Source organism: Vicugna pacos, chromosome 8 (genome assembly GCF_048564905.1).
Source record: "Vicugna pacos chromosome 8, VicPac4, whole genome shotgun sequence".
Lineage (NCBI taxonomy): Eukaryota > Metazoa > Chordata > Mammalia > Artiodactyla > Camelidae > Vicugna > Vicugna pacos.
The window spans coordinates 36,157,394-36,184,696 of record NC_132994.1 but is presented as its reverse complement, the minus strand read 5'-3'; the positions used below and the strand labels follow the sequence as shown (position 1 = coordinate 36,184,696).

The 27,303-nt window shown below is 43.1% G+C and overlaps 1 protein-coding gene across 6 annotated transcripts in view; it reads left to right on the top strand.

Moving 5' to 3' along the window:
* Positions 1-27,303, top strand: part of FYN (FYN proto-oncogene, Src family tyrosine kinase) — a 199,480-nt gene that overhangs the window by 139,243 nt on the left and 32,934 nt on the right. For 3 of the 6 annotated variants that reach the window (XM_072965750.1, XM_072965748.1, XM_072965749.1), the window contains 6 exons: positions 6,959-7,216; positions 10,695-10,791; positions 17,274-17,372; positions 20,054-20,157; positions 21,099-21,248; positions 23,863-24,027. In XM_072965750.1, coding sequence (XP_072821851.1) covers positions 6,970-7,216; positions 10,695-10,791; positions 17,274-17,372; positions 20,054-20,157; positions 21,099-21,248; positions 23,863-24,027 — 862 coding nt within the window. In that variant the 5' untranslated portion in view covers positions 6,959-6,969. Of the gene's footprint in view, positions 1-6,957; positions 7,217-10,694; positions 10,792-17,273; positions 17,373-20,053; positions 20,158-21,098; positions 21,249-23,862; positions 24,028-24,405; positions 24,562-27,303 lie in introns of those variants that run through there. The other 3 variants (XM_072965751.1, XM_072965752.1, XM_072965753.1) reach the window with 3 other exon arrangements.

Here is a 27,303-nt window from a genome sequence, read left to right as displayed (position 1 = left end):
CAGTTCCTTGCGGTTATAGGACTGAGGTCCCAATTTCTTCATGATCTGCCAGCTGTGGGTCTGTCCTCAGGTTCTACAGACCACCCACGTTCTGGGCCACATAGCCCCTTCTGTCTTCAAAGCCAGCAGCAGAGAATATTCTTCCCACGGAATGCCTCTCACACTTTGAATCTATTTCTCCAGAAAGAGCCAGTCCCTTTCAAGGGCTCACTTGATGAGATCAGGTTCATCTGGGAAAATCCCTCTTTTGTTACAGTCAACTGTGCCAAATAACCTACTCACAGGAGCAGTGATCCCAACATGCACACGTTCCAGGACTTATACACCTGCCTACTGCCACCACCTTTTGAGTAAGGCATATATTTTCACGCCTTCCTTCCACTTGGCAGCAAACAGAGGATTTTCCTTCACTGGCAGAGTCCTGTGTGCTCCTTTTTCAGAGCTGGGCTGGGGCCACTGGCTGGACCCAGCTTATATGCTGTGTGTGGCTCAGGCATGAAGTGTTTACATCTTCAAAGTGCCATCCCTACTGTGACCTTTTCCCTGCTTCAGAACCTTGAGGAGAATTTGTGCTTCAAAATGGGTCCAGCACGGTGCTGCTTTCTCTCCAGCCTCCCCAGTCATCTGTGGCCTCTCTGCCCAGGCTGTCCCCAGAAGACAGCACTGCCTGCACCCCCTTGTAGGGTGTCAGGACCCAGAGTCCCACAAAGAGGAAAGCCACATCATAAAGAATTGAAAATGCTGGGAAATTGGAGTGACAGGTGCTGTGGCCCATATACCATTGCTACCAACAAGGCAGCGCCCCTGTCTCTAAATGTCCTGCTTCTGACTGTTACAGGGGGAAAACTAAGGAAAGCCTTCCCTAGACTTTCAAGAGATTAGTGTTCTCCCTTGAGAATACAGCAAAATACCTCAGGTTGATTTTTGTTTTACAGGGTTGAGGAGTCCCCTGCCATGAATCTTCTGTCCTGTGGATTTCTCTCTGCCACATCTTATCCTTTGGCCTCGTGCTGTTACTGTTGACTGAAAAAAGGTGTTTGCTCATTAAGCTGCCAGTTTTCCCTTTTTTCCCAGAGAAATGTATGAAACTGTGCAGTTGATCTAAGTTTAGCTTTCAGTACTTTTTCAACTTTGCCCATTTCGGTTACTTGTGGTGCTTGGTGTCGAGTTCTTAGTTCAGTTCCCTTTCTCATTCTTTTACTTTCATGATGATACCTGCCCAGGTAAAGTAGAGACTAGCTGAAGGGACAATGGATGAGAGCCCCGGAAAACGTGTCACATCAGCGCACAGGCCGGTGTGGCTTCCCCGTCACTCTCCAGAGTCCGGCTGTCAGGAGCAAGGATGCCACTTAAGCCTCAGGGCTCTTCACTTCTTCACACCCACCTGGGTTGGTTTCTGAGGCAGAAGTGCTTACGCTGCTGAAATGAAAGTTATCTGTTGTCAGGTTCACCTTTCTCCTCCTGCCATCCCATTTACCTGTCTCAGAGAAAGTCATTTGCTTTTACAGAAGACTGCCAGTGGCCTTTTTCCCTTTCTGGTACTGAGCTCTTGCACACACCTAAGATCTCACAAGTCCTGCAATGTTATAACCTGGGTGTACAGGTGTTGCCTTATATATTGGCATATGAGGAAAATGTACATGTATCTGTGTTTAATATGCATCTAGCAAACCAAACCATGGTCTGTGGCATCAGTGGAGGAATGTACGTTCAACCAGACTCATTCTGGATCAAAGTAGCCTATGCCCAGAGTGACAAATGGATTCTATCCTTTATGTCAGCTCAGTCAACCACTGGAGGGCTCTGTGAGGAAGGATTCTGAGGCCACATGGTGTCGTACCAGAAAGTGCTGTGATGGATTGATGACATCTCTCATGCTCATGGGAGCAGGTCATGGCAATCCTTGGAGTCTCTCTTTGCAACTCTTGCCGGAGTTACTTAATGCTGTTGTGGCACATAAGAGAAAATCCACAGGACTCAGGAAATTTTAAGTTAATCAGGTTTTACTTACATAGTAGAAACACAGCCCCATTGTTTGCAGAAGGATTGGAGAATAGGGATAGGGGGCTTCATACATCCTGACCACAGGCACAGGGTCCTGTTGGTCAAAGTGTTGTCCATCAGTTTTTCTGGGCACAGCAACGTGCAGAGAATGATGATCATGAGTTCGATGTATGATTTACTGATCAGAGTAACTAAATGGCATTATTGGGTGTTTCCCAATGCCCCACAGATCTTGAGCCAAGTATATTAGTGCATTATATGTTCATAATGGACCTCTAGCATTGGCCATAGAAACTACATCACAGAACTGTACGTAATAAAGGATGGTTTTATTGTAACTTGAATGCTCAGAACTTAGGCTCATGGCAAGGCACCTTGAGTCACATTGAGTACAATTCATATAGTGCCTTCTGACTCTTTCATCAGGAAATGATTAGTCTGACCACCTCAAGTGGGAGGAAGAAGACCACAAGTTCTTATACAAATATTAGTTAACTTTTAATGACTTGAGCCTGCATTTACTGATTAATTTCGTTTTCTTCATGTTTGTCCATGAAGGGAAGAGAGTAAGAAATATCTGTGCAAAAATAGTCCCTACTCAAAATTGCAAACACGTGAAGTGGTAATGGAGCTGTCCCGTCTACAAAAGAGAATTGTTTTCTCCAAAATGATTCTGATTGAGTCTTGGGGGTTTTGGATTTAATCATTTAACAAATATTTATTGAGCTCTCACTGTGTGGCAGGCACCGTTCTGGACACTGGAGATGCAATAATGAACAAAAACCAAAAAATAATCCCTACCTCCAAAGAGCTTACTATTTGTTTCCTTCCATTATTTCATAGAATTAGATAAAAGCTGTTAGGCATTTATTATGGTGGTAATACTTTTTTGAGTAGATTTTGAAAGGTTATCTTTTTCTTAGTTTGGTTAGATGTAGGATCCTGTTTTCAGTACGTTTCTGATATAAGGTTTTATTTTGATGGAGTTGGAAGAACAGTTTGTAATGAGAGTTCTCATTGGTTTTAGATTCTTTTCTCTATCACAAGGAGCAAGCTTCTACAGAAAAAAAAAAAAACCCAGCATTTTATGTTAATTTTTTAATTGCCTTTTTCTACCTAGCCTGCCTGTTCTCCTAAGGAAGACATTCTGGACTGCATGATAATCACATGCATATGAAGGAAACAGCTGTTATAATGTTCCAACTTATAGATATTAATACTTTCCTCTCCATAAATCAAAACTTCTCGGCCTTTACACATTCACATTTGGACCCAGGTCATCCTTCGCTGTTAGAGAGGGTCCTGTTCATCTCAGGACGTGTAGCACATCCCTGACCTCTTCCCACTTGGTGTCAGTAGTGCTCCTCGCCCTCAAGTTGTGACAACCAAATGTGTCCTTTGGTTGGGGGCGGGGGTGCAGCACAGTCACTCCCAGCTGAGAGCACTGGCATAAGTGATACGATTCTATAATTCAGGTCCCACATCCTCTAATTACAGCAGATCAGAGAAGTCCCTGGAAAAGCACCTGGGACAAGCAGTCTGCTGGCCTTTGTAGAAGCTAGGGGCAACTTTCTGCCATGAAGGAGTTGCTATGAAGTGAGCAGGATATTTACCAGTGCTCTGAAGCAATGCCACCAGCAAATGATGAAAGTCCTTCAGTCAGTCATGCCTGGAGATAGTTTGCATTTCCTGTTGGAAACTTGTTAAACTTGTATTCGTTTACTGGAGTTAGAGAGCATGTTGGACACAAAAACACTGTGAATTAATCTGGAATGATTTATGCATAAATGGGTTCCAGATTTGGTGAGCTCAGCTCAAGCAGCAGGCGGCTCGTTTCCAAACACTTCCATTCTCAGGAACTGACATTCAATTCAATAGGTATTTATTGAAACATGTAATGTGAGAGGGCTTTAAACAGTCTGATATTGCTTCCGTGACCCCGGCCCGCAGAAAAGCAGTGCTCAGAACCATGCCCCCCAGGAGTCTCCATATCTGATGTGGCCCCTCCATTTTGGTGTCCAAAATACTGTTGAAACTAGCTCTTTCATTCCCCTTCCCCGCCTCAAGTCCCCTCCCGTCCTGTGCCAGCTGTGCCCTCCCCAGTGAATACGTGTAATTACACATGATGTCATGTGTTTATTTGAGAGCTTTGGCCGGAACATCCATTGCATGTTCTACCTCCCCCCCCATCAGCTTGACAGGGTATTGCAGTCCAGAGTGGGGTCATTTAACCAGCCTACCGTCTATTTTTGAATCGTCTTCACTTCTCACACATACCAGTAGACTTGCAAACACAGGGCACAGCACTGATCAGAGTCACTGAAAGAAGGGTTGGCTTTGCTGCAGAGAGAAAGAAAGGGTGAGAGAGAAACAGTGGGCTAGAGACTCTTCACTCACTCAGTTGCACCTACTATGTGCCAGGCACCAGCAATATAGCTGTGACAAAAATGCCCTGCTTTCCTGGAACTTGCAGTCCACTGGGCAGTGAGACAAGAGGATGGGCCATGTTTTAATATGGCGCAGTAGATGCCTTAATGAGGAAAATTAAGATGCCGTGGGAACACTTGGAAAGAGCAACGCCCCAGCCTGGGAGACGGCAGGGGAATCAGAGGTGGCTTAGCAGGGGAAGCGGTGTCTTGGCTGAGACATGAAGGATATATTGCACATCAGAGAGGAGGGGGAAGGTGTCCAATGCCATGCCCCAAGAACTACAGGTGAGTGGGGAAAATGGAACCTTTGAGGAACTGAGATGTTTGGCATGTTTGGATAGTAGAGAGTGAGACAGGAAAAGTGAGAAGTAAACAGAGAGGAGCCAGAAAGGATGCACCTCAGGATTCTGACTTGATTGTGGAGGTCGTTGGTGGTGCCGTTTACTGAGATCAGCGCAGAAGAAATAGGTTTGGTTTGAAGGAGGACGGGGGTGACAGAGAATCAAGTTTTAATTCATCACTAATTCTAGAACATGGGAATGATTTTTTTAAATGTTTCTGAAAGATGTCAAAAGCTAATGGAAATCTGAAAAGTTAATTAGCAGGTTTAAATGATTTTGTTACTGTAGGCTATCATGACATCCTGCAAATATACTCAGACCTCTTAGCAACTGCCAATCGTGTTTTTTTCATCCAGCAATTATTTCTTAATTTTGATACTTATCATCATCTTATTGCTTAAAATCTACCAAATGTGTGCCTAAAGAATGGGTACCCATGAATGAAGTAGTATGGTGTTGAGAGGATGTAATCTGGCTTTTCTGGCACTCCTGTACCCTTTTCTTTAGATTTCCTTTGCCATGATGGAGGTTTTTATTCTAATACTGCATAGGCTCATTTTTTTAATTGAAGTATAGTTTATTTACAATGTTCTGTTAGTTTCTGGTGTACAGTATAGTGATTTAGTTATATATATATATTCTTTTTCATATTCTTTTTCATTATAGGATATTACAAGTTATTGAATATATTTCCCTGTGTTATACAGTATGACCTTCTCCTTTATCTCTTTTATATATAGTAGTTAGGATAGGCTAATCCCAAACTCCCAATTTATCTCTACTCCTTTTTCCCCTTTGGTAACCATAAGTTTGTTTATTGGGTTGTGAGTCTCTTTCTGTTTTGTAAATAAGTTCATTTGTGTCATTTTTTTTAATCCTCATGTGTGATATCATATAGTATTTGTCTTTCTCTGACTTCCTTCACTTAGTATGATAATCTCTAGATCCATCCATGTTATTGCAAATGGCATTGTTTCATTCTTTTTTATGGCTGAGTAGTATTCCACTATGTGTGTGTATGTATACATATCTTCGTTATCAGTCACCTGTTGATGGACGTTTAGTTTGTTTCCATGTCTTGGCTATTGTAAATATTGCTGCTATGAACATTGGGATGCATGTTTCTTTTCTAATTGGAGTTTTCTCCAGATATATACCCAGAAGTGAGATTGCTGGATCATATGGTAAGTCTATTTTTAGTTTTGTAAGGAATCTCCATACCATTTTCTATAGTGGCTGCACCAAATTACATTCTCACCAACAGTGTAGGAGGGTTCCCTTTTCTCCACATCCTCTCCAGGATTTATCACTTGTGGACTTTTTTTTAATGATGGCCATTCTGACTGGTGTGAGGTGATACCTCATTGTAGTTTTGATTTGCATTTCTCTGATAATTAGCAATATTGAGCATCTTTCATGTGCCTATTGGCCATCTATATGTCTTCATTGGAGAAATGTCTGTTTAGGTCTTTTTCCCATTTTTTGATTGGGTTGTTTGTTTTTTTGTTATTGAGTTGTATGAGCTGTTTATATATTCTGGAAGTTAAGCCTTTGTTGGTCACATTATTTGCAAATATTTTCTCCCAGTCCATAGTTGTCTTTTCATTTTGTTGATGGTTTCCTTTGCTGTGCAAAAGCTTGTAAGCTTAATGAGGTCCCATTTGTTTATTTTTGCTTTTATTTCTGTTGCCTGGATAGGCTGACCTAGGAAAACATCGCTACTATTTATGTCAGAGTGTTTTGCCTATGTTCTCTTCTAGGAGGTTTATGGTATCCTGTCTTACGTTTAAGCATAGACTCATTTTTGAGAGCACACTTCTTTTTTTGAGATGACTGGAGAAAAGCATAAGAAGTTAGTATTATTGGACTGTCTTTAGGCAGGTGTGTGAGATCACAAAATTGTAAGGAGTGCAGAGGGAAGCTGAGGGAAGCTGCCACATGGTGAACATTGTACTCTGTGTTGATCCTGTAACCCAGAGTGTATGGAGAACAAATGCAATTGTCAAGTTACGGGCTCTGAGATTGCTTCCAGCCATCAACTCTGGCCACAGCTGTTCATACCCCGCTAGACCTGAAATATCCAATGGCGAGCTTTGTAAATGATTCTTCTTTAATAGTCAAGCTGCCCAGCCACTAGAGAGCATCCAAGTTCACATGCCTTTTTTGCTTGTTTGTTTTTGGCAGGAATTTAGATAATGGGCTGTGTGCAATGTAAGGACAAAGAAGCAACAAAACTGACGGAGGAGAGGGATGGCAGCCTGAACCAGAGCTCCGGGTACCGCTATGGCACGGACCCCACTCCTCAGCACTACCCCAGCTTCGGCGTGACCTCCATCCCGAACTACAACAACTTCCACGCAGCCGGGGGCCAAGGACTCACTGTCTTTGGGGGAGTGAACTCTTCGTCTCATACTGGGACCTTGCGTACAAGAGGAGGAACAGGTCAGAATCGAGCTGCTCTTAAATCTTTTGGCAGTTGAACGTTGGTGCCCCTTTGACTCCAGATTCAACATTTAAGTTTTTTATCACTCTCCACCTATCCTCTACCAGATACTGGGCCATTAAAATAGCCAGAGCTTGATGTGCAAGTCTAGATGCTGGCAACAGTGGTGCTGGGGACCCCAAGTTGCTGCTCTGTGAGAATCTGCAGGGGTTATGAGATCCAACCTTCTGCCGAGTCACTTGAGGCCTGGGGCTCTCAGCCTTGGCTGGCTGGCCCAGAATAACTAGGCAGCCTTTTCAAAATACAGATGCCTGAGCGCCATCCTGGTCTTTTGAATCAGTGGTTCAGGTACTAGATCTGAGGATGGATGTTTTGAGTTCTCCAGATAAGAAAGCACTCCTGCCCCGCATCGCCTGGTTAAGAGCACTCCAGGATAGGACCTTCCTTCCTGTCTTCCTAATCTCCATCCTGCCTGGCACTTCCTAGCTGGTGGGGCCATTTGGTTCCATTATTTTTTGGCCATTTGTCTTCATTGATTCTCTCTTTTCTTCCCACCATCTTCTGTGTGACTGAGTTTATCAGCCTTCAAGTATTTTCAAGTACCTTTTATATTTTAAATTTAAAATTGAATCTTGTGTATCCTTAAGGGATCTTCTTCGTTTTTTTTTTTTTTTTTTAGGTTTTCTTCTCTTTCCCAAGGCTGTATTTCACTGCCATGTGCATTTGCTGACTTAGCTAATACTTTGTAAAATATCTGGCATGCGTTCTCAGACATATGTTTTCTGAAATATTTGTAAGTTATCTCATGCATCCTTCATCTTCCAAATCCTCTCCCAGTATGTGAACCATGGTAACTAGATATTTGATGTTATTTGTTCCAAAATCGTTTTGTGTGTTACAAAGTTTTTAAAAATATACATCAACCCTTATGCTCTCAGCTCATCTGGGAGCAGATGTCCTATAAAACCACCCATTATGCCTTTACCCAGGGAGTTGGCACAGGGGTTTTATTCCCTCTCCACCCAGCAGGGCAGTGTAGTTACATCAAGGGAACCTGACCCAGAGCTTTGGGCAATTAGCCACTTCTCTTCTGCCAACACTTCACACCTTGCTCAGTAGAAAAAATATTTGTCTTCATCCTTGTGTTGTGGTGGATCTCACTTTCACTTTAAAGCAGGCTTAGGATGGGTAACTGAAGGCTGGACACCCGTACCATCCTTCCGGCCTTCCTGGAAGGCACCTGGAGCGGAGGGCAGAAGGAAACAGGCAGTCAGGCAGTCAGGCAGTCTAGGGACATCTGTCTCTGGAGGACACGGGAGGGGAAAAGAAACAGAAAGGCACCCAGCTCGCCCTCCTTGTGCCTGCTGCGAGAAGACACGTGCATTGCCAGCCAGGCTCTGCATTCTGCTGACATGGAGACTGACCTGGTGTACTCACTCATGAATGCTGGATATGAATCCTGCCTGCAGGTGTCACTCATAAAGTCACTAGAGAGGGCTCCTTGCCTTGCACATGTGGATCTGTATCGCAGTCAGGGACAGTGTTATATAAAAGGGCATCTGCTCCCTGATAAGATATGAAAGTCAAAACGAATGTTGGTGCATTTCTCTGCCTGGATTATTTGGCTTTATTTTATATGCATGTCATTTTTCCTCAATGCTTTTTCAGTGCTTTAAGGCCAGAGACAGTGTCTGTGTGTCCCTGTGACCTTTGACTCTCTCCTCCATCTCTGGAAGATAAAAGCATCCAGTGAGAACTTGCTGGTGGATGGAGGGAGACAGTGGCGAGTGGAAGTGTCCGTTCTGGTCCGCCTTGTCTTCCCCACAATGGAGCTTAGGATTGTTCTTAAATTATGAACTGAAGGGAATCTGTTAATAGAGTGTCAGGTGAGGGTAGGTGTGGCCTTGCAACTCCCACTCTGTTTTAAGCCATCCTTTTCTAATCTTTGAAAGATATCTTGGTCAGGCCTTCTGCATGCCAGCCCTCCCGCAGGAAGTCCCACTTGGGATGGGTGGACAGACAAGCCCCACCTCCCCCTCTGGTTCTTGAATATTCCCCAGGCACATCTGTTCCCTTGAAACTACCCACACAGCAAAACGGCAGCTTGGTGAAGAGCAGAACCCATGGTGTGTGTTCTTCAGGCTGCACTGGACACTTTGGGGTGTGTAGAGATCAAAATGAGAAGCCAGAGAGCAGAGAAATGGGATGTATGCATTGTCAATTGCTGTGTAACAAATTACCACAAAACTTAGCAGCTTTAAAAGATTGCACCTTTTTTTATCCATAGTTACTGTGGGTCAGAAGTTCAGGAATGACTCAGCTGGGTCCTCTATTTCCGAAGCTCTCTGAGGCTGCAGTCCTCTCATGGTCCAACCGAGAGGGATCTGCTGCCAAGTTCACAGGGTGTTAGCAGGACTCAGTTGGCTCTTGGCCAGAGGCCACCCTCAGCTCTTTGTCACGTGGTCCTCACCAGCATGGCGGTTTGCTTCATCAGAGTGATCGGGGCAAAGTGGCAATCCAGAGAGTCTGCTCGGAAGACAGAGGCCACTGTCTTTTGAAGTTGACGCCTAATCACTTATGGGACATCCCGTCACCTCTGCCACATTCTATTGGTTAGAAGCAAGTCACTGGGTTCGGCCCACACTCAAGGGCAGGGGATGGCACAAGGGCGTGAACACCAGGAGCTGGGAGTCACTGAGGGCTGTCTTAGAACTCTGCTACTATATGGAGGAAGTCCTAGGCAAATGGGATGCTAGGCATCCTTCACTGTTGATGGCATACTTCTGTGAAACAGGGAAGGCCTCTATGGGGCGTCAGCCAGATAAGGAGACACAGGGTGGGTGTGAGGAAGAGTGAGGACCACAGTCAGTGCGAGGTTGGGTGAGTTCACTGTAGAAGGAGAGCAAGGGAGAGGGAGTCCTGAAGGCAGCTGCAGGTGCCCAGGGCAGGACATCCTCTGATGGGGCTGAACGTTCACGGGGAGGATCTTCTCAGTCCCCAGGCTGCAAAAGGAGTTTCCTGTTCCGTTCTACATCCTGTTACGCCGAGAGGAAGAGTGATCCATTTTACTCGGGCCTCACATGGCCTGAACAGAGAAGAGTGTGTGTAGGACAGAGGGCATCTGTAACTGTGTAACTGGTGCCGAGCTCTGCAAATCTGCGTTAGAACATTGCCGCTGCCCCTTGCTTGTAGACTTAATATTAATATCTGTCTCTTCCTGAGGACTCATTCAAAGTAGGCAGAAAAGTCCTTCAGCTCCGGGTTTTAGTCAGATCAAATAATGCTTCCCCTAGAAAGACCTCGGCATAAGTTCAGCCCTGCCACTCTGGTTTCACACACTAATTACAACACTGCATCGTGTTATCAGTGCTGATTAGATGTAAATTTTGAGAATGAGGTTTTAGTGAAGATTTAATTTCTTGGAATTAATTTCCTCTGGTATAATAATCTCTCTCCTTTTGATTTTGTTTTTGTCAGGAGTGACCCTCTTTGTGGCCCTTTATGATTACGAAGCACGGACAGAAGATGACCTGAGTTTCCACAAAGGAGAAAAATTTCAAATATTGAACAGCTCGTAAGTTTGGAGAGGGAAAGGAAGTGTGTGTGCCTTTCAGATGGGGAAACAGTTCTTGTGTGACAAGTCTGCGCCTTTTCAGATCTCTGAAATGCTCAGAGAACACTTGCTAATCGATTTGTTAATTTGTAGCAGTTTAGTGAGAAAAGAAGGGTTGAGGAAGCAGTGCAGTATTCTATGGCTCTATGTCCAGGGAGCTTCTGGGAAGATATCAGGAGCAGAGTCGATGATTTTGGTTTAAAGGTTGTAAAAGCACCAGCTTCGGCCTCTGCAAATCAGTTTCTGATGACTAGCACAGGGCTTGCCAATCCACGTTACCCTCTCTCTGCCTGGAGATTTTCTTCAAATTTCATATGTGGCACTAGTCTCACATAAGGCTGGCAACAAGTTCTTTCTGTTTTCAAAACTGCTAGCTGTTCCCATTGGGGAAGCCTGCGGAGGCATTTCACCATGAGGAAAATTTGCAAGTGACTGAAATCTTTGTAAGTCAGAAGGAGAAGCACTTTTGCCCACTCCTGAATGACTGCAGTGTGGCCAGTAGGAACAGCAGTTAAGTGGGCAATGGGGAGATGCTGAGGGTGAGAATCACTCACTTTTCAAATCCTCCATTTAATACTTCCTTTAGGAAGAGTAAGTATGGGTCAGATTTCCCTAGTTTTTGAATATTGTGTCTATTAAGTTAAGGCAGTGTACATGGATGGGGACCCTCCAAAAAATCCAGGCTCCAAAGAAAACAGTGGTGTCCCACATCTGCAAGATGGACCCTCTCCCCTGCACCTCAGGTTTTCCTGTGAGCACTCCCCCATGGCTGGGAGAGATGTCACTTGGGGACTGAGGGCCCACCAGGATGCTCTCCTGTGCTGCCCTCTGCTCTGGATTTCATGGTGATGGGAGGGCCCAAAGCCTGGCTCTCCAGCTCTCCTGAGGGCAGGTGAGAAGCAGCCCTTCTCACCCCTTCCGTCCCAGGAAAGAGGCATGGTCATTGGAACAGGGGACTCCCCCAGGCCCTGAAAACTGTCTTCTTGGAAAACCCACCCTTTCTCTGGAATGTTCCCAACTCTCAGGACAACCTTTCAAGGGCAAGAATGGAGTTCCTCCCATAAGAGACCAGTGACTCTTCTGGACATCAGACGGCACTGTCTCCGTAGTTACAGGGTTATTTTTTAAATTATTATCGTCATCATTAACGGGGGCGGCGGCATAAACTTTTTATTTAAATATGTGTGGACAAGCGTATAGCTCGAAAGTGTGCGTGGTGGTGTGGTGCTGGCACAATATTAATGTCCCTCAACTGAAAGATGGTTAAAGTGGTAAATTTCATGCTATGCATATCTTACTACAATTTTTAAAAAGTATACCGTTTGCAGAATTCTCACAAATGAAAGATGCCTGTGTAACCCATGCCCAGATCAGGAAGAACATTACCTTTTCCCCATGAGGCCCCCTCCTCCTGTAGCCATAGGAATTTTTTTTAATAGTAAACAGCTGCCATTTAGTGCCATTTAGTGAAGGCCCCTTGTGTGCCAGGCCCCATGTGGTCAGTTGCAAATGTTCTCATGTGTTCTTCACAGCAACTGTCTTAGGTGTGTCTCCTAGTCATCTTTGGACATACAAGGAGCCAGAGGCTCTGGTTAGGGAGCAGCCAAGGTGCAGGGAGCTCGCAGGCGGCAGAGTCAAGGGTGATGGGTGGGGATGGCATCCCAAGTGCAGCGTCAGTTCCGTGTTGGAAAGCCCCCCAGCAGAGGGGGCTGAACCGTTCGAGTCACATGGAGGTTTGGAAGGGAGGTGGGGGAGGAGGGAATTTGGCTTTGATCTCTTCTGATTTATGATTCCTTATGTTAGTTTGATACTCAGATGAATGCTTCTTGTCAGAGTCTACTACCTTTGAATTCTGAAATTCACCCTCCCGTTCCCTCCCCATTTTATGCAGTATTTCCTAAATGTCAAGGTCGGTTAGAACTTTTCTAACCATTTGTAACTTCTGAAAGGTAAGAACTAAGGAATAGTAGGAAGTACCATACATAGCTCCTTTTCTGTAGATTTTCTCCACACTGCAAGTGGATCTGTGTGTCAGGTTGTAGGGCATCTGGAAAGCCAGTCCTTGGCGAAGTCAAATTCGTGACTTCCTCCTTTGTTAATCTGGATAAGCTCTAGAATGGCTTCCAATTGAAATTTTGGAAAAATGTTCAAGGATGATCCAGTCCATCCCAATCTCCATTTTAATGATTTGCATGCATGGCCTTTAATGTGTACAGAAGGCTTTTGAGCCTCTGAACCTCTTCTCTTAGAAGAAAACATTACAAAGGGTTTTTTTTCCCTTTAGTGTTCTTCCTTCTTGCCAATGGAATTTCTCATCCTATGTGCCATTTAAATGCCCTTTTCAAGGTTATGGGGTGGGGATGGAGGGAATAAGGTTTTTGTAACAAATACAATACCCTGAAGTCAAGGGTAATAACAGGGAAGAGAAAACCATGAAGGAAAAACAAAGCAATAGTACAGAACCAGATGGCATGCGGCTCCTTCCCCTCCCCCAGCCTCTCCAGCCCCTGGCTCCCATCCTTTGAAAGAGAGGGAGGATGCAGCTCTGTTCTCTCTGGGGCAGCTGCCACACCTCCTAGTATGTGTGTCCTCCCACTCCTTTCCCTGTCAAGAGGCATAAACTGGAGGCCACAGGGCTGGCTTTTGTGTTTCACTGTGCAGCAGAAACCACGTGATACGCGTGTGTGCCTGCGCCCAGAGCCAGTGAGACTGCTTCCTGCCGTGGAGGTGGGAGGGGGCCTTCACTGACCTGTTGCAGGTGCTCCGAGTAGGATATCTGGACATTATTAAAACTTGACCCATTTTGCAAAATACTTGAATTCATCCATTTTATTCCCTACTTGAACATTTCGTGACTGGTGAGGTACCACCTAGAAACAGCGACTCTAAAATACAGTGAGCATTTTACACAGAGTGGAAGAGAGTGCTCATTGCCTAGCGTAATGACTCCTTTACAGTTCTTTTCATCGTGATAGGAAGGCATCCGGTTTAGAGCCCATCTAAGAATTTGACAAAATTGTTACAGATATGCTCTCTAAGAGTAAGATGGACAGTGACTGAATTTGGAAAGAATCCAGCATTTATAATAATAATGCTTCACAGCTCCATAGATCAAGGCTGACTTCTGTTTGCAAATACAACTTCCTGGATCCTCCGGGGCTCCCTACTCCCAGCTTTTGGGACCACAAACCCTCTGAGCAACTTTGGGCAGAGACTCTTTCATTAAGTCTTTAAATTAGAGCAACAGAGGACGTCATTATGGAAACTTAAAAGCTACTCTAAACCTGAGCCAGGGCTTAAATCATATATTTGAATCAGAGCAAGATAACAGTTAAAGAAAATTTCACCAACTCTGAATTAATGAAATAGCTGAACCATAAGACCTGTTTAAAGAAATGCAGATTTAATAATACTAATTACCCACAATTACTCAAGCAAAGAAAGGAAAACTAACATAATAGGAAAGATCCTATTTTTCTATATCAAGGTAAATGATTTGTATAGTGTATTATTTATTTGGAGGTGAGTTGGGCTCCTGGTGTATTAAAAAGATGATTTATTCATTTGCTCAAAAGGCTTTTTTGATGTCTTGAGTCTGTTCAGCCTGTCTGGGCACAACACGTGAGTTTTACTATATAATATATGTGTCCTTGTCACCTCCTATCTCCTTTGATGGAGAAAGTGACCCTAGATGGCTTGGAAAAAGAGAAAAGGATTATATCTTTCTCATGAGTAACTGAAACCCCTTGTGAGATTAATAGAGTCACTTAAGAAAAAATCATGAATTCCTGATACATGACTTTAGAATGATCTGATAGTTGGATTCTAATCTGTGCTAAACTATTTAGGTGCCGAGACCAAAATGAGATAGTTAATACTGGGTTTGAAATGGAAATAATTTGATTCATATCAAGCACCTGAATAAGACTGGACTTGCCCAACCCGCAGCAAAATGTATTGGCTTCTTGCCCCAGATGACAGTTCCATGTACCCCAAAATTAATAGTAGACGTTTTTGTTCTTACTTTGAATCAATTCGAACAACTAACGCGATGAAAGTTAGGCAATAAAAAATAAGCCTCTGCTGCAAGCACTTAATGTTTTCCTCACTGTTTTGGAGGTTTCCCAGATGTTGAGTGGGAAGGGGTATGTATGAGGGTAGAGGGGCAGGGAGTGTATGTGGGGTGGGGTGGAGGGAGAGAGAGAGGAGAAAGGCTGGAGATGATAGGTATTGTTATTTTTTATGATGAAATGTCTCCATCTAGTGGAATTTCAGAGCAGTAAACATCACCATATTAAAATGAAGATAATGGCTCCAAAGCAATTTCCTTAAACATATGCAATGTTTAAATTAAAAAATAAACTTCCACATATGTTCTTAGATGATATACTTACAGCTGCATGTGTTTCTTTTGGAGGACATATAACTGAAACTAATACAGACTTAAGGTTAAAATGTTAACATTCTTAATTTCATGATTTGAACCCAAAAGGCAGGTGGACAAGATAGGAGAGCAGCATTGGGCAGATTCCACACAGCTGGTGACTATCTAGTTCCTCAGCTGGGCGGTGGGCTCACAGGTGCTCATGTGTACATATAGTCTTTGGTATGTATACATTATTTCATAATAAAAATCTGGACATGAACTAAATTTAAGGACTTTCTGGGGAAAAAAATTATCTCCCTCCATTATTGATTTATCTATTTGAATTTGTTTAATAGGATGAAAAACAAAAGACTGAAAAACTAGTGAAAACATAAGTTTTTTAAACCTTTGCCAGCACCCTGTTTTCTTGTGGGCTATTCTGTGTGGCTTGTGCCACCAGACCCTTCCCCACAGCTGTACCTGGGCACATGTTGGCTTGTCACCATTTGTGACTGTTTTAAATCCTATCTTCATCTTTACCTCATTCAGCCCATCTTTAGAGGATGGAACACTGGAGTAAGGCTTGCATTTAATATGGAGGCTGATTTCCTCTGCCTAATTGCATCAGTCTAGAAAAGATCATGACTAGGGCCAAAAGCCAACATTCCTCTTTTCTGTCTGAGGGCTTTGGCACACAGCCCAGCGAAAGTGATTAAAAACAAAAAAAACCAACAACAATGACAACCTGGGATTTCTCTTGCTGCCTCCAAGGACCAAAAAAGGGAGGAAAGAAGGTGCTGGGCCTCTGGTGATCAGAAGTCTGAGAGGTGTCCCTCTGCTCAGGGGCGGTTGCGTCCTCCACTGCCCCTCGCACTCCTGGCCACAGGAGGGCTCTGTGGACAGCGTCAGTGTCAGAGCTGCAGCCCACACGCGTCCGCTAACCACTGGTGGTAGGGACGGGCATGTAGTCCCTCCCTGCTCTCTGTCACATGCAGCTATATGAGTTTGCGAACATGAACTCCAACCATTTCATCTACTCATTTGTTCTAAGCTAAGAGTGGTGTTGTAAGCCCCCCTTCCACATCCTTCTGCCCACAGCACTGAGAGTGCGGCGGAAGAGACCATGCTGCCACCGGGACACCAAGTGGTGTGACTGACTCCCATCCCCTTCGCCAGCTGTTGTTCTCCCCACACTTGCACACGCCCAGCAACACCCACCCTCCTCCTTCCCAGATTCAGGACAGTGCGCTCTCAAAATTTAACGGAATAACCTCAAGTTGAAAAATGTCCAAGCAAGGCTTACCCTACCATAGGCTTTATTCTTCTAGCCATTTTCTTGAGAGCAAACAGAGCACCTTCATCCCTTATTGGGCCTCCTATTAGGTTCCCTTTCTCAGATGATCTGCAGCTATAATGTTTGTCTTTCTTTTCTGATGAATTGTTTAATGGCTTATGAAATAATGCTAAAACCAACGGCTTGCATCTCTCCAGCAGTCCCAGAAAACTGGTTGCCTCAGGATGGGGGATGAAGTAGAGACTGTTAGCTAAATTAGCATAATTAGTGCATGCTTGATTTTTTTTCCAGCTTTATTGAGATACGTTGGCGATATAACATGTAATTTTAAGGTATGCAATGTGATGATGTGTATGTGATACATACACAATAGATGCGTGTATCTATTGTGAAATGTTTACTACAGTGAGGTTAGGTAACACATCCCTCACCGCTCATAATTACCACTTCATTGTTGTTACTGGGTTTTTCTTAAGAAGTCTGGGGCTGAGTTTCTTGCCCTCTGTCCAAGTTGGAGATGCTTGCCAAGCAAAATGCCCTCTTCCCCAGCAGAACCCTACACTCTCACTTCGTAAATAAGGCAAGAGAGGAGACACAATGCTGGATGCCTCTCACTGCTGACTCGGATTATACCCGTCTGACCCTCACAGAAGGCTGTGTTGGAGTTTGGGGAAATCCGGGAGTCAGGTGACTGTGCGGTAGTCGCAGGCTCTGGCCTCGTGGAGTCTGTAACTGCAGAACGCTGAAGCGCTCGAAGTCACGTGTTCTCTTTTCTCCCTGCAGGGAAGGAGATTGGTGGGAAGCACGCTCCCTGACGACTGGAGAGACGGGTTACATCCCCAGCAATTATGTGGCTCCAGTTGACTCCATCCAGGCAGAAGAGTATGTTTTGTTTTGTCGTTTTCACTTAACTGCTTGCTTTTACACATTAGTTGCCCCAATAAAATGCCATTAACATTGTGCGGGAGGGAGAAGTAGTAGCTCACTAGAGCAGCAAAGGGCCGAGAGGCTGTGGTAATACGGTGTTTCCCAGGCTGGATGCCGTGATTTTTGCTGTTTCTAGATAATACTTCTATGCCTGTTAACTTCGTATTTTCCTTAAAGCCTGCTCGCTTTTTTAAAACAATTTATTTTGAAAGGAAACTTTAGATCAGCACCTTCAATGAAAACCCAATATTACTTGTCATAGACAGAAAGTAACCATAAAAATATGACGAAATTCTAGCTAGAGCATATATTGCAAACCCAAGGATCTAAGCCTGCAGTCTGCTGAAGCAGAGGGGAGGGGAGGAGGGTGGGAGAGAGAGAGAAGAGAGGGTGTGTAAATAATTGTTAAAGATCAGTTTGAGATTTGTCTCCTCGACGTAATCGGAAATGTTAAAGGGGTACTGAGAAGACATACCATCTGGCCCCAGGTAGAAGTGATTCAGCTGCAGTGTGTCCTGCAACTCGGGGAATCCTGTGGTGATGCATTTCAAGTGGTCCTTTCCTGTGATATGGGACCTCAGGTGGTTGCTTTGATAGCAAATCATGGAAGTCACTGACAGCAGTTTCAGAAGGTGGTCACTAGGCTGAGAGGATTCTCAAAGGGACAGCTGGGGCTCCTCCTGACCTGTGGGGTGGGTGGGCACTGCCTAAGGGGAGAACTGTCAGAATGGCTCGTGTAGAAGCCCCGACTTCTGAAGTGAGGGAAAGGGAGGAGCACCCTCTGACACCCTGGGGGCCTGCCCCTCCATCTCAGTGGAGGCAGTCCTGACTTACAGAAAGGGAGTTGGGAAAAGTCAGCCACCGAGCCCATCCTTTGGCTCTGATGTTTAATATGCCCTGGGTTTGTTGAAGCACTGCACATCCCAGCCATATCCCCAGCTGATCACTCTCTTTTCTTTAATTCTCCTGCATTTCCTCTAAGAAGATCTGTTTTGTTTCCCGCTCTCACAGATTCGGTGGTTCTGAGTTCCTTTTTATTCCCAGTGAGTGCGTTTCACCATCAGTGAACAAAGGCATCTGTACTGGATCTTTATTTTAGGGCAGATTTGCAAACATCCAAAGAACACAAATGTTCTTTTAGAATAAAGGGTACCACCAAAATGTAGAATTACTTTGACTTAACTGGGAGCCTACCCACAAAGTATTTGTTATATTTATAACGGTCAATTGTTTAAATATTTTGGTTTTAAACAATAAAATAGCCTTTAGAAAATAATACCCATGATTTTACCTATGCAATTAATTACCATCGTTTTAGAAATAACGATTGTTTCAGTATGCTCCATTGTTCTGACAGTTCCCTTTTCACCATGGTTTGTGTTTACACTGCACTTAAATTGGGTTATTGATACAAACCCAGAAAGTCATTTCTCACAAATGATCGGTGCAGTTCTCTTTGTACTGTCTAGTGCTAGGTTAGAATTGTTGTAGTCTTGTGCCTTTAAAAGTCACAGAGGAGCCAGCATGCAGTGTGTCTTTTTTTATCTGCAGGGAAGCTGTTTCATTCACAAAAGGATTTGACAGTGAACACATAATAGCTATGTTCAAGTATAATGAATTGAAATTTCATTTTAGAAACTGGAACCTTTCGCAGTCACATATTCTAAAAATTGTTCCTGTGCACAGACTCCAGTGGAATGCTACCAAGTTCTCCCTGGGGCTCTTGAAGCACCTGCTGCTGACTCGGCACCAAGTGTGGAAACGTTAACCAATTGCCAGGCGGTTAGGGCTGGAGAGTGCAGGGGGAGGTGAAAGACGAATAGCAAAGGTGGGAGATGACTTGACATCATGCCTCCTTAAGTGGCACAAGAGTGTCATCGCAGGGAGAATATGAACACACCCATGACACAAAGTCATTCTTAAGGACATGCTGGTTGACTGTGCATGGTACTGTGGCCCTGCAACTGTGCCAGGACACATGTGCACAGGTCAGACGTCCTGCAAATACCTTTTGCCTATGCAGGTCCTCACACCTGCTCACCAGGAAGAAATCAGAAACAAGTGTCCAAGGGCAGCAGTCATCTCAAATTAGAGGTAGCCCTGACCTTTTTTTCAGAGTTCCTGCAGGTAGGAAGTTACTGAAAACATTGTGTCTTTGTTCTTTATCCATTCTGATGGACTTTTTTTTAAATGCTTGATTAATGATCTTTATCTACACTAAGACTGTGTTTTGTTATTTCCCAGGGGTTGTAATTATGCTCAAAAATCCAGGGTCTTGTAGAGGCACGTGGGAAGGGTCTCCTGCAGTTGCCATTGCAAAACAAGGTTTTGGGCTTCTTCTTTTGTGCGTGCAAGTGGCAGTTTTCACACAAACCCACCGGCTCCTGTCATCTCTGGAAGGAAGAAAAATAACCCACAATTCAAATCTGATTGTTTTTCAAGAGTGAAAGAGATGGATTAGGGTTGCAATCAGGCATAGATTGCAAGGGGGACTAGATGAGGCTAGGAAAAAATATACAAGGAGAGGCTGAGGATGGAATCAGAGGTGAGGAGGACTCACAGGCAGAAGAGCCGATGCTGTCCCATTTTTGTAAATGATTTTGTAAAATGTTTCCTTCCCTTGATCTCATTTAAAGGTGGTACTTTGGAAAACTCGGCCGAAAAGATGCTGAGCGACAGCTTTTGTCCTTTGGAAACCCAAGAGGTACCTTTCTTATTCGTGAGAGTGAAACCACCAAAGGTAAGATAACGAGTTGAAGAAGTTGGCTTGTCATTCAAATCTGCGGATTAGTCAGAGGGGATGAAAGGCTTATCTCTAATGTACAAGGATTTTTAAATGGCACATCTCCTCCCCGCCTTGTGAGCAGAGTCCTATTTTCAGTTTTCCCTCCAGGCCCTAGAACTGCAGACAGTTCCAAAAGGATGACAGAGGCTCAGAATCAAGACCTTCCTCCCAAAACAGGGGCTGGGGTCACTTCTCTGCTCCAGGCACACGAGATCATAGAATTCTCAGAAGTCCTTTAGAATTAGGATTTTCCGAAACTCTTAGTTCCTCAGGCGCCAATCACACAGGTTGTTTTGCATTTCTTTTGTTTTTTTCCACAACGTGAGGACATCTCTTATTCCCTCTGCTGGTTGTTATTTAACAACCCATGAGAGCCCACAAGAGGAGCTAGTCCAAGGAAAAAGAGCAGTGGCCTTCTAGCTTGACCTACCAGGCGCTGGTTATCTGCTCGTGTGAAAGGCTTGTGGGCAAAAATTGGAAGCTCAGTTCTAGAGAAATAGTCCTTAGATTTCTCAGTAGGCAGTGCTCCTGCCTCCGTTATGCTCCATAGGTAACCAGGCCTAGGGCAGCAGTCTCAGCCGGGAGCATCTCTGCTCTCCTTCATCCTGCCCGCGGGAGCTGGGGCTATGCTGTGTTCACCAGCACAAGTGTACTGAGTAGAGTATCACAGGAAGAAATCTACAGAGATTTCATTCTCAAGGATAAAGTCATTTCATCTTCTGACATTTGCAGGAAAAAGGTATTTTCTTCCTGTGTTACTGGATGGAAGTGTCTGTGTGTGTCTGTGTGTGTCTCCTTTTGATAATTATTAAACAGAATACTCCAGTAACTGAGACCTAAAAGGCAAACCGGTACGCACGGTGATTGGAGCTGCTCGTGCTTTGTGTATTTTCCAGGTGCCTATTCACTTTCTATCCGCGATTGGGATGATATGAAAGGAGACCATGTCAAACATTATAAAATTCGCAAACTTGACAACGGTGGGTACTATATTACCACCCGGGCCCAGTTTGAAACACTTCAGCAGCTTGTTCAACATTATTCAGGTAACCCAAATTCTAACTGGCTACTAAGCATATGGACACTGGAGGGAGTGGCTGGGCCCGGAGTGGGTGGGCCCAGAGCGGGAAAGGGAGAGAGGTACAACCAGTATGTACCGAGGCACTAGGGAAACAGTCTCCTTTGCTAGTCTAGCCTCAGGTGGGGCTTGGCCAGATAGGTTCTATCACTGTTTTCCCCACCATAGTTATTATTAGTTCCATATGTTTGTCAAAAGATGGTACCACATTCTACTCCCCCAGGTAGAAAGCAATAGGTTAAATTTTAAAAGCCGTTTGTTTTTTCATCCTCATCTGGAAGTCAATGCAAGTTATCCTTGCCTGTTCCCCTGCGGTACGGTACGTCATTCAGAAACCCTGGCAGGAAGAGGGTGTGGTCTCTGGGGGGACACTTACAGGGGGCCTCTGCAGGGGATGCCGTGTTCCTTCCCTCACTTTACCCTCAGCACTGGTGCCGGAAAGGCTGAACATACATTTCATTCTCATGCCTAGATGACTTTTGCAATCCATTTATCATGTTTCACTTCCCCACCAATACTTCCGTTTTCCTAACTAGACTTAGCTGTGTGTGACCTACAGCTCTTAGATCTGTTATGGCTGTTGTGTTAAATTAAACTTTTAAATAGTAGATCAATCTCTGCCCTAGCAGCAAGATGTCACCACTAGGCTGTTGTTCCTAGAAACACATAATTATGAGGTGTTTAGATGTGTGATTTGTACATTTTATTAAAGATGGTAGTTGTATGTGCAATTGTTAAAATGAATGCTTTCTTTCCTAGATTAGCAAGTATATCCCACTATATAATATGTACACACAGACAAATACAGATATACATGTGTAGATAGGGATCTAAATCCCATTAAGCCCAGTAGTTTTTTGTGTGACCCATATATACCTTTTATATTGTTCTTCAGGACAATGAAATGACCCTAAAATCATACATGACTTGGCCTCAACTATTGCTCTGTGCTCATTCATTTAAAAATATCTGTCTGTAATTTTTTAGCATCGAAAAAGCAGTCTTTTGAAAATGGCAGTAAAAAAATGTGTACCTATTGATCCTGGACACTATGAGCAAATGAAAAAATTAACACCACTTGGAGTACTTGTTGTTAAGGACATTGGGTAACTTTCCTTTATGTGGATTCTAATGCAATACTTGGGAGAAATGGAGCAGAATAACTCCCTGAGCTTAAATGACATACTCAAAATGCCTGAGTGTTGTAAGGATTTTTCAAATGCCGAAATATATTTCATTACAGCCAAACATCAGCGGGGTCCCCAGGGTTTTGATCATTTGAAAATATTGTGTTGGAAAGGGCACCTTAATAACATCATAAAGCTGGAAGGAGAGAAGGGATATGAAGAGCAATAGACATTTTTTAATCTCAAAAAAAATCCATCTCAAGTTGGATTTGTTTTTATGTTGGCTTTTCCTCGTCCCTCTTTCTCTCCTTCACACAATAAAATGTCTTTGAAATATTGACACATAAATAATTTCCTGCCTAAACATCTCAGAACCTGATTCTATCAAAAAGAAAGGAATAGAAAGGAACTTGCAGCTGGTTCCTGGAGAAAAGGCACCAGCACTACATTTTATTTCCCTGCATCTGAGAGGCCTCTAGTGGGTGTGGCTGGTGGGGCTCTGTCCACCTCACCAGCCAGGCGCTCTGCAGCTTTTGTCACTGCCCTGATTCCTTGTCCATTGTCACCTTCCTGACATGACTGATGTTTAACTTGGCGTTTAGACAATTTCCCCTTAGCAGTGCTAGATTCTGGAAGGCTTATTCTTTGAAGAAAGAGAAGAAAAGGGAAAAAACTCCAAATGACCTATAAGTGATAAGGACTTTTTCCTTCCTCTTTTTCTTAGGAAAGAGTTCTTTCACATCCTTGAGTTTCTGCACATTTTAGTCTCCATTCTTTGTCCTTTCAGACCAGACTCCAAAATTATACATCAGAGACTATTATAAAGATTTTTTACTGGAAAATATCAAAGAAGCAAGAGTATCTGACTGGTAGGATAGAGTCAGTTAAAATTGCCAGAGAAATCACTGGAGAAATATGACCTCTTTTTTCTTTACCAGATATAATCTCCAGCTTTGCTAGTTTATAACAGTCTAATGTTTCATAGAAGACTCCTGTACCGAAGTTACAATTTTAAGTATATTCATAGCAAAGAGTCTCCAAACCCTTTGCTATTAGACAGAAGGTGGAAAAGACTGTTGTAGTCCAAATGTACTTTATGAAATCAGTGGACATATCGTCAACATTTCAGAAGATGTTATTAGCACATTGGGCTGCAAACCTTTTTCCTATTTAGTGAGCACAGATACCAAAACCGTCTATATCTGTACATATGTACAGACTACATTAGACCCGGGGGTAGGCAGTAGTCCAAATCTAAAACGTCCTCTGTCCTACCTCCAGTGAACACGTTTCAGTGTGTGGCATCTAACCTTCCACGACATGTGTAGTTCTCTGCTGACGTAGCACTGTTTTGAGTAACGCTGTGCGCTGGCTGGGTTTGTGCACCTCTGAGTGTTGTTGTTTCATGTGTTCTGCTTTTCTTTTCCTCTCCTGCCGCTGTCCCCGCCCCATCAGAGAGAGCCGCAGGTCTCTGCTGCCGCCTAGTAGTTCCCTGTCACAAAGGGATGCCAAGGCTTACCGATCTGTCTGTCAAAACCAAAGATGTCTGGGAAATTCCTCGAGAATCCCTGCAGTTGATCAAGAGACTGGGAAATGGGCAGTTTGGGGAAGTATGGATGGGTATGCCGAGACTCACTTACTCTATTACTAGCTTTCTCGTTTGGGAAGTCCCAAACAGCAAAGATGGAAGGTGAAGATAAAGACTTGATGGCCAGGAAGAAAATATGAATTACTCATAATTTTGATTTTGATTTCAGAATTCTGGTCACAATTGGCAAATGGCTCAAATGATACTATTCTATAGCCTCGATTCATAAACCAGTCAATGGTACAAAGGAATATTCTAGCCTGTGCCAAATACCTTCATTTCCAAATGCAAATGTTTCTAGAATGAACTCAGTGTCGCCCTCAAGGGCCCATCACCTTCCATCTCTCCTAGTGCATGCCTGATTATGGATTATAAGGACTGTGTTTTCTTATTAATTCCCTTTCCTGTAGAGAAAGCTGATGGTTTGTGTTTTAACTTAACTGTGATTGCATCAAGTTGTACCCCACAAACTTCTGGATTGGCTAAAGATGCTTGGGAAGTTGCACGTGATTCGTTGTTTCTGGAGAAGAAGCTGGGTCAGGGGTGTTTCGCTGAAGTGTGGCTTGGTAAGGCAGAGGGCACATTGTGTTTGGCTGCATCTCAAAGCCAGTTCAAAGGATGGTTTTGAACAAAAACATGTACACAGCCCATGGGACCAAAACACTTAACCTGGATAGCTAGAAGGGCACAGGCCATCCAGATCGTACTCTTCTGTCCTACTTCACGTGGTTAATTAAGACACCCATAGAACAGGAAACTAGTACAATAAGAATCTGGTGTTTCCTCTTCCTAAGACACGGGAAGGTAAGATACTACAGATGGGCTGCTGTAGAGAAAGACCGTGGGCTTTTTCGCTCAGTGGCCTGAGCTTGAATCCTTACTAGCTGATTAACCATGGGCAAGGGGCTTATTTAATCTCTTTGAACCTCAGTTCCCTCATCTGTAAAACTGAAATAATACCAATTCATAGGATTGTCTTGAGGATTACATGGGACAGTATGTTTAGAGTCCCCTGCATAGAGTAGGTGCTCAGTAGACACATGCACTTCTCTTAATTTGGTTATCCTGTCATTGCTAAGGCCAAGTGCACTAGCTCTCCCCACTGCTTTTATGAGGCCCCGAAACATCTGTTAGTAAAGTAATGTTGGTGCTTATAGAATCCTCCTTCTTCCTTTCTTAGAGTCAATTAAAAACAATGTAGAGGGGAGGGTATAACCCAAGTGGTAGAGTGCATGCTTAGCATGCACGAGGTCCTGGGTTCAATCCCCAGTACCTTCTCTAAAAATAAATAAACCTAGTTACTTACCCCCACAGAAAGATATTTAAAAGAAAAACAATGTAGATAGGTATCAATTGATTTCTGTGGGTGCAGGTGTTTACGTGTGATCTGCATTAAAAGATTTAATACAGTTAATGCACTTAGAGCAAAACCTGGCAACTAGTAAATACTACATAGATAAAGAGGGAGAGAAAGACACTCACTCAGACATGCACATGTATGTGTGTGTGCATAAGCTGTTACAATAAGTGTTTCCACTGTCATTGTTTTCAGAGTCCACATTATTGTATCAGTTTCTATCTGGACCTTAACTCTTATATTGTAGAGTATGTTTATATGGCCTTTCTCTTTCTCATCCACCCAATTTCTAATTGAAATTGTGGGTCCTAAGGATTTTAATGCAGTCACTAATAAAGTCAGGAAAAATTAAACCCTATGTGAAAATTTATTTTCAAACTTTATAATTACCAACGTTAAATCATTACATGTGCTATTAAGATTTTGTTTCCCAATGAACATAAAACACCATGTTGTGGTGGTTCTGGATCAGGATGGAAGGCCTATGTAAGTAACCAGGTTGTTATTAGAGAGAAAGATCTCACTCTATTTAAATTTGGGGGGAGGGGTGCTAAAACACTCACAAAAAAGACCATTTACAAATTGTCAGATTTCCCATTCAGATTTAGCGGTCAGTTTTCTATAAGATTTGAATGAACTCTTTTTTAAGCCACTTATTCTTTGGTGATTTATATTTTTGTAGGTTGCATGTTACAATGATATGAACCACGTTTTTAACAGAGTAACGAGAGTTGCTCCAATTTATGGAATTTTTTAGTTCTAAAATCAATGATATTAAATATAAAAGTTAATTTAAACCAGCTTACTTTTCCAAATAGAAAACATAATCTAACTTAGCAGATTTTTCTGTTTCTCTTATTAATAGTTTTAATTCAAAGTCATGAGACTAATAATAGATACACATAGAATCTAGTTTTTTGTTTTTGTTTTTTTTTAATTTGGGGGCTGAAAGAGACTGTAAAGATAATCTGGTTCCTGTATTTTACAGATGAGGGAAATGATGGTGATCATGAACCAGGCCTGCCTCTGAACCTCCTAGATCTCTTTAAACATGTTAAGTTTAAGTATTTCTGCTCCCTTGCAGCTGCTGTTGAATCTCTCCAGTCTAGCTGGTAGCAGTCATTGTGCTTGTGGCTGGCCATCAGTAAACTTGAGGAATTTTCCTTTCCTGGTTGAAGTATTGGCAAGTAGACTGTGAGCTTCTTGCCAATGCTTTTCAGCACTCTTAGCTCAACTTTTCAAGGACTCTGTCAAGTAGCTCATCCACTGCTGACAACTGAAAGTATTGAGGTAATTTCCAAACATCCTCGGTGTGTTGCCATATATTTTTAAATGGCACACCCCATAAAAGGAACTTCATCTAATTTCTTCCATGCTCACTCTGCTGCCTGCAAGATGGCTATTGGATGCCCAGCCCTATTCTAACCCCTGGACCTTGATCTTTATAAAGAAGTGTCCAGAAATTACTAGGGGTCTAATGTACAACATGATAAATATAATTAACACTGCTGTATGTTATTTATACTTATCATATAATGAAACTTGTTAAGAGATCAGACCCTAAGGGTTCTCATCACAAGAAACATTTTTTTCTATTTCTCTGATTTTGTATCCATATGAGATGATGAATGTTCACTAAACCTACTGTGATAAACATTTCATGATGTATGTAAATCAAATCATTATGCTTTACACTTCAAACTCACACAGCACTGTACGTCAATTATATCTCAATAAAACTGGAAGGAAAAAAAGAAATGTCCAGAGCTTTTGGCATAAATTTGTCATCACACAACTGAGCCAGAAAAGGAAAGTGATAATATATTAAAATAAGAAAAAATTTAAAGAATTATAAACTATGATCTAGCCATAAGTAAACACATTTTTCCTGTTGACAGTACTTGATAGAGTCCTTACATTTTTGGTTCAACAAAAACTATATTAAGTTTTT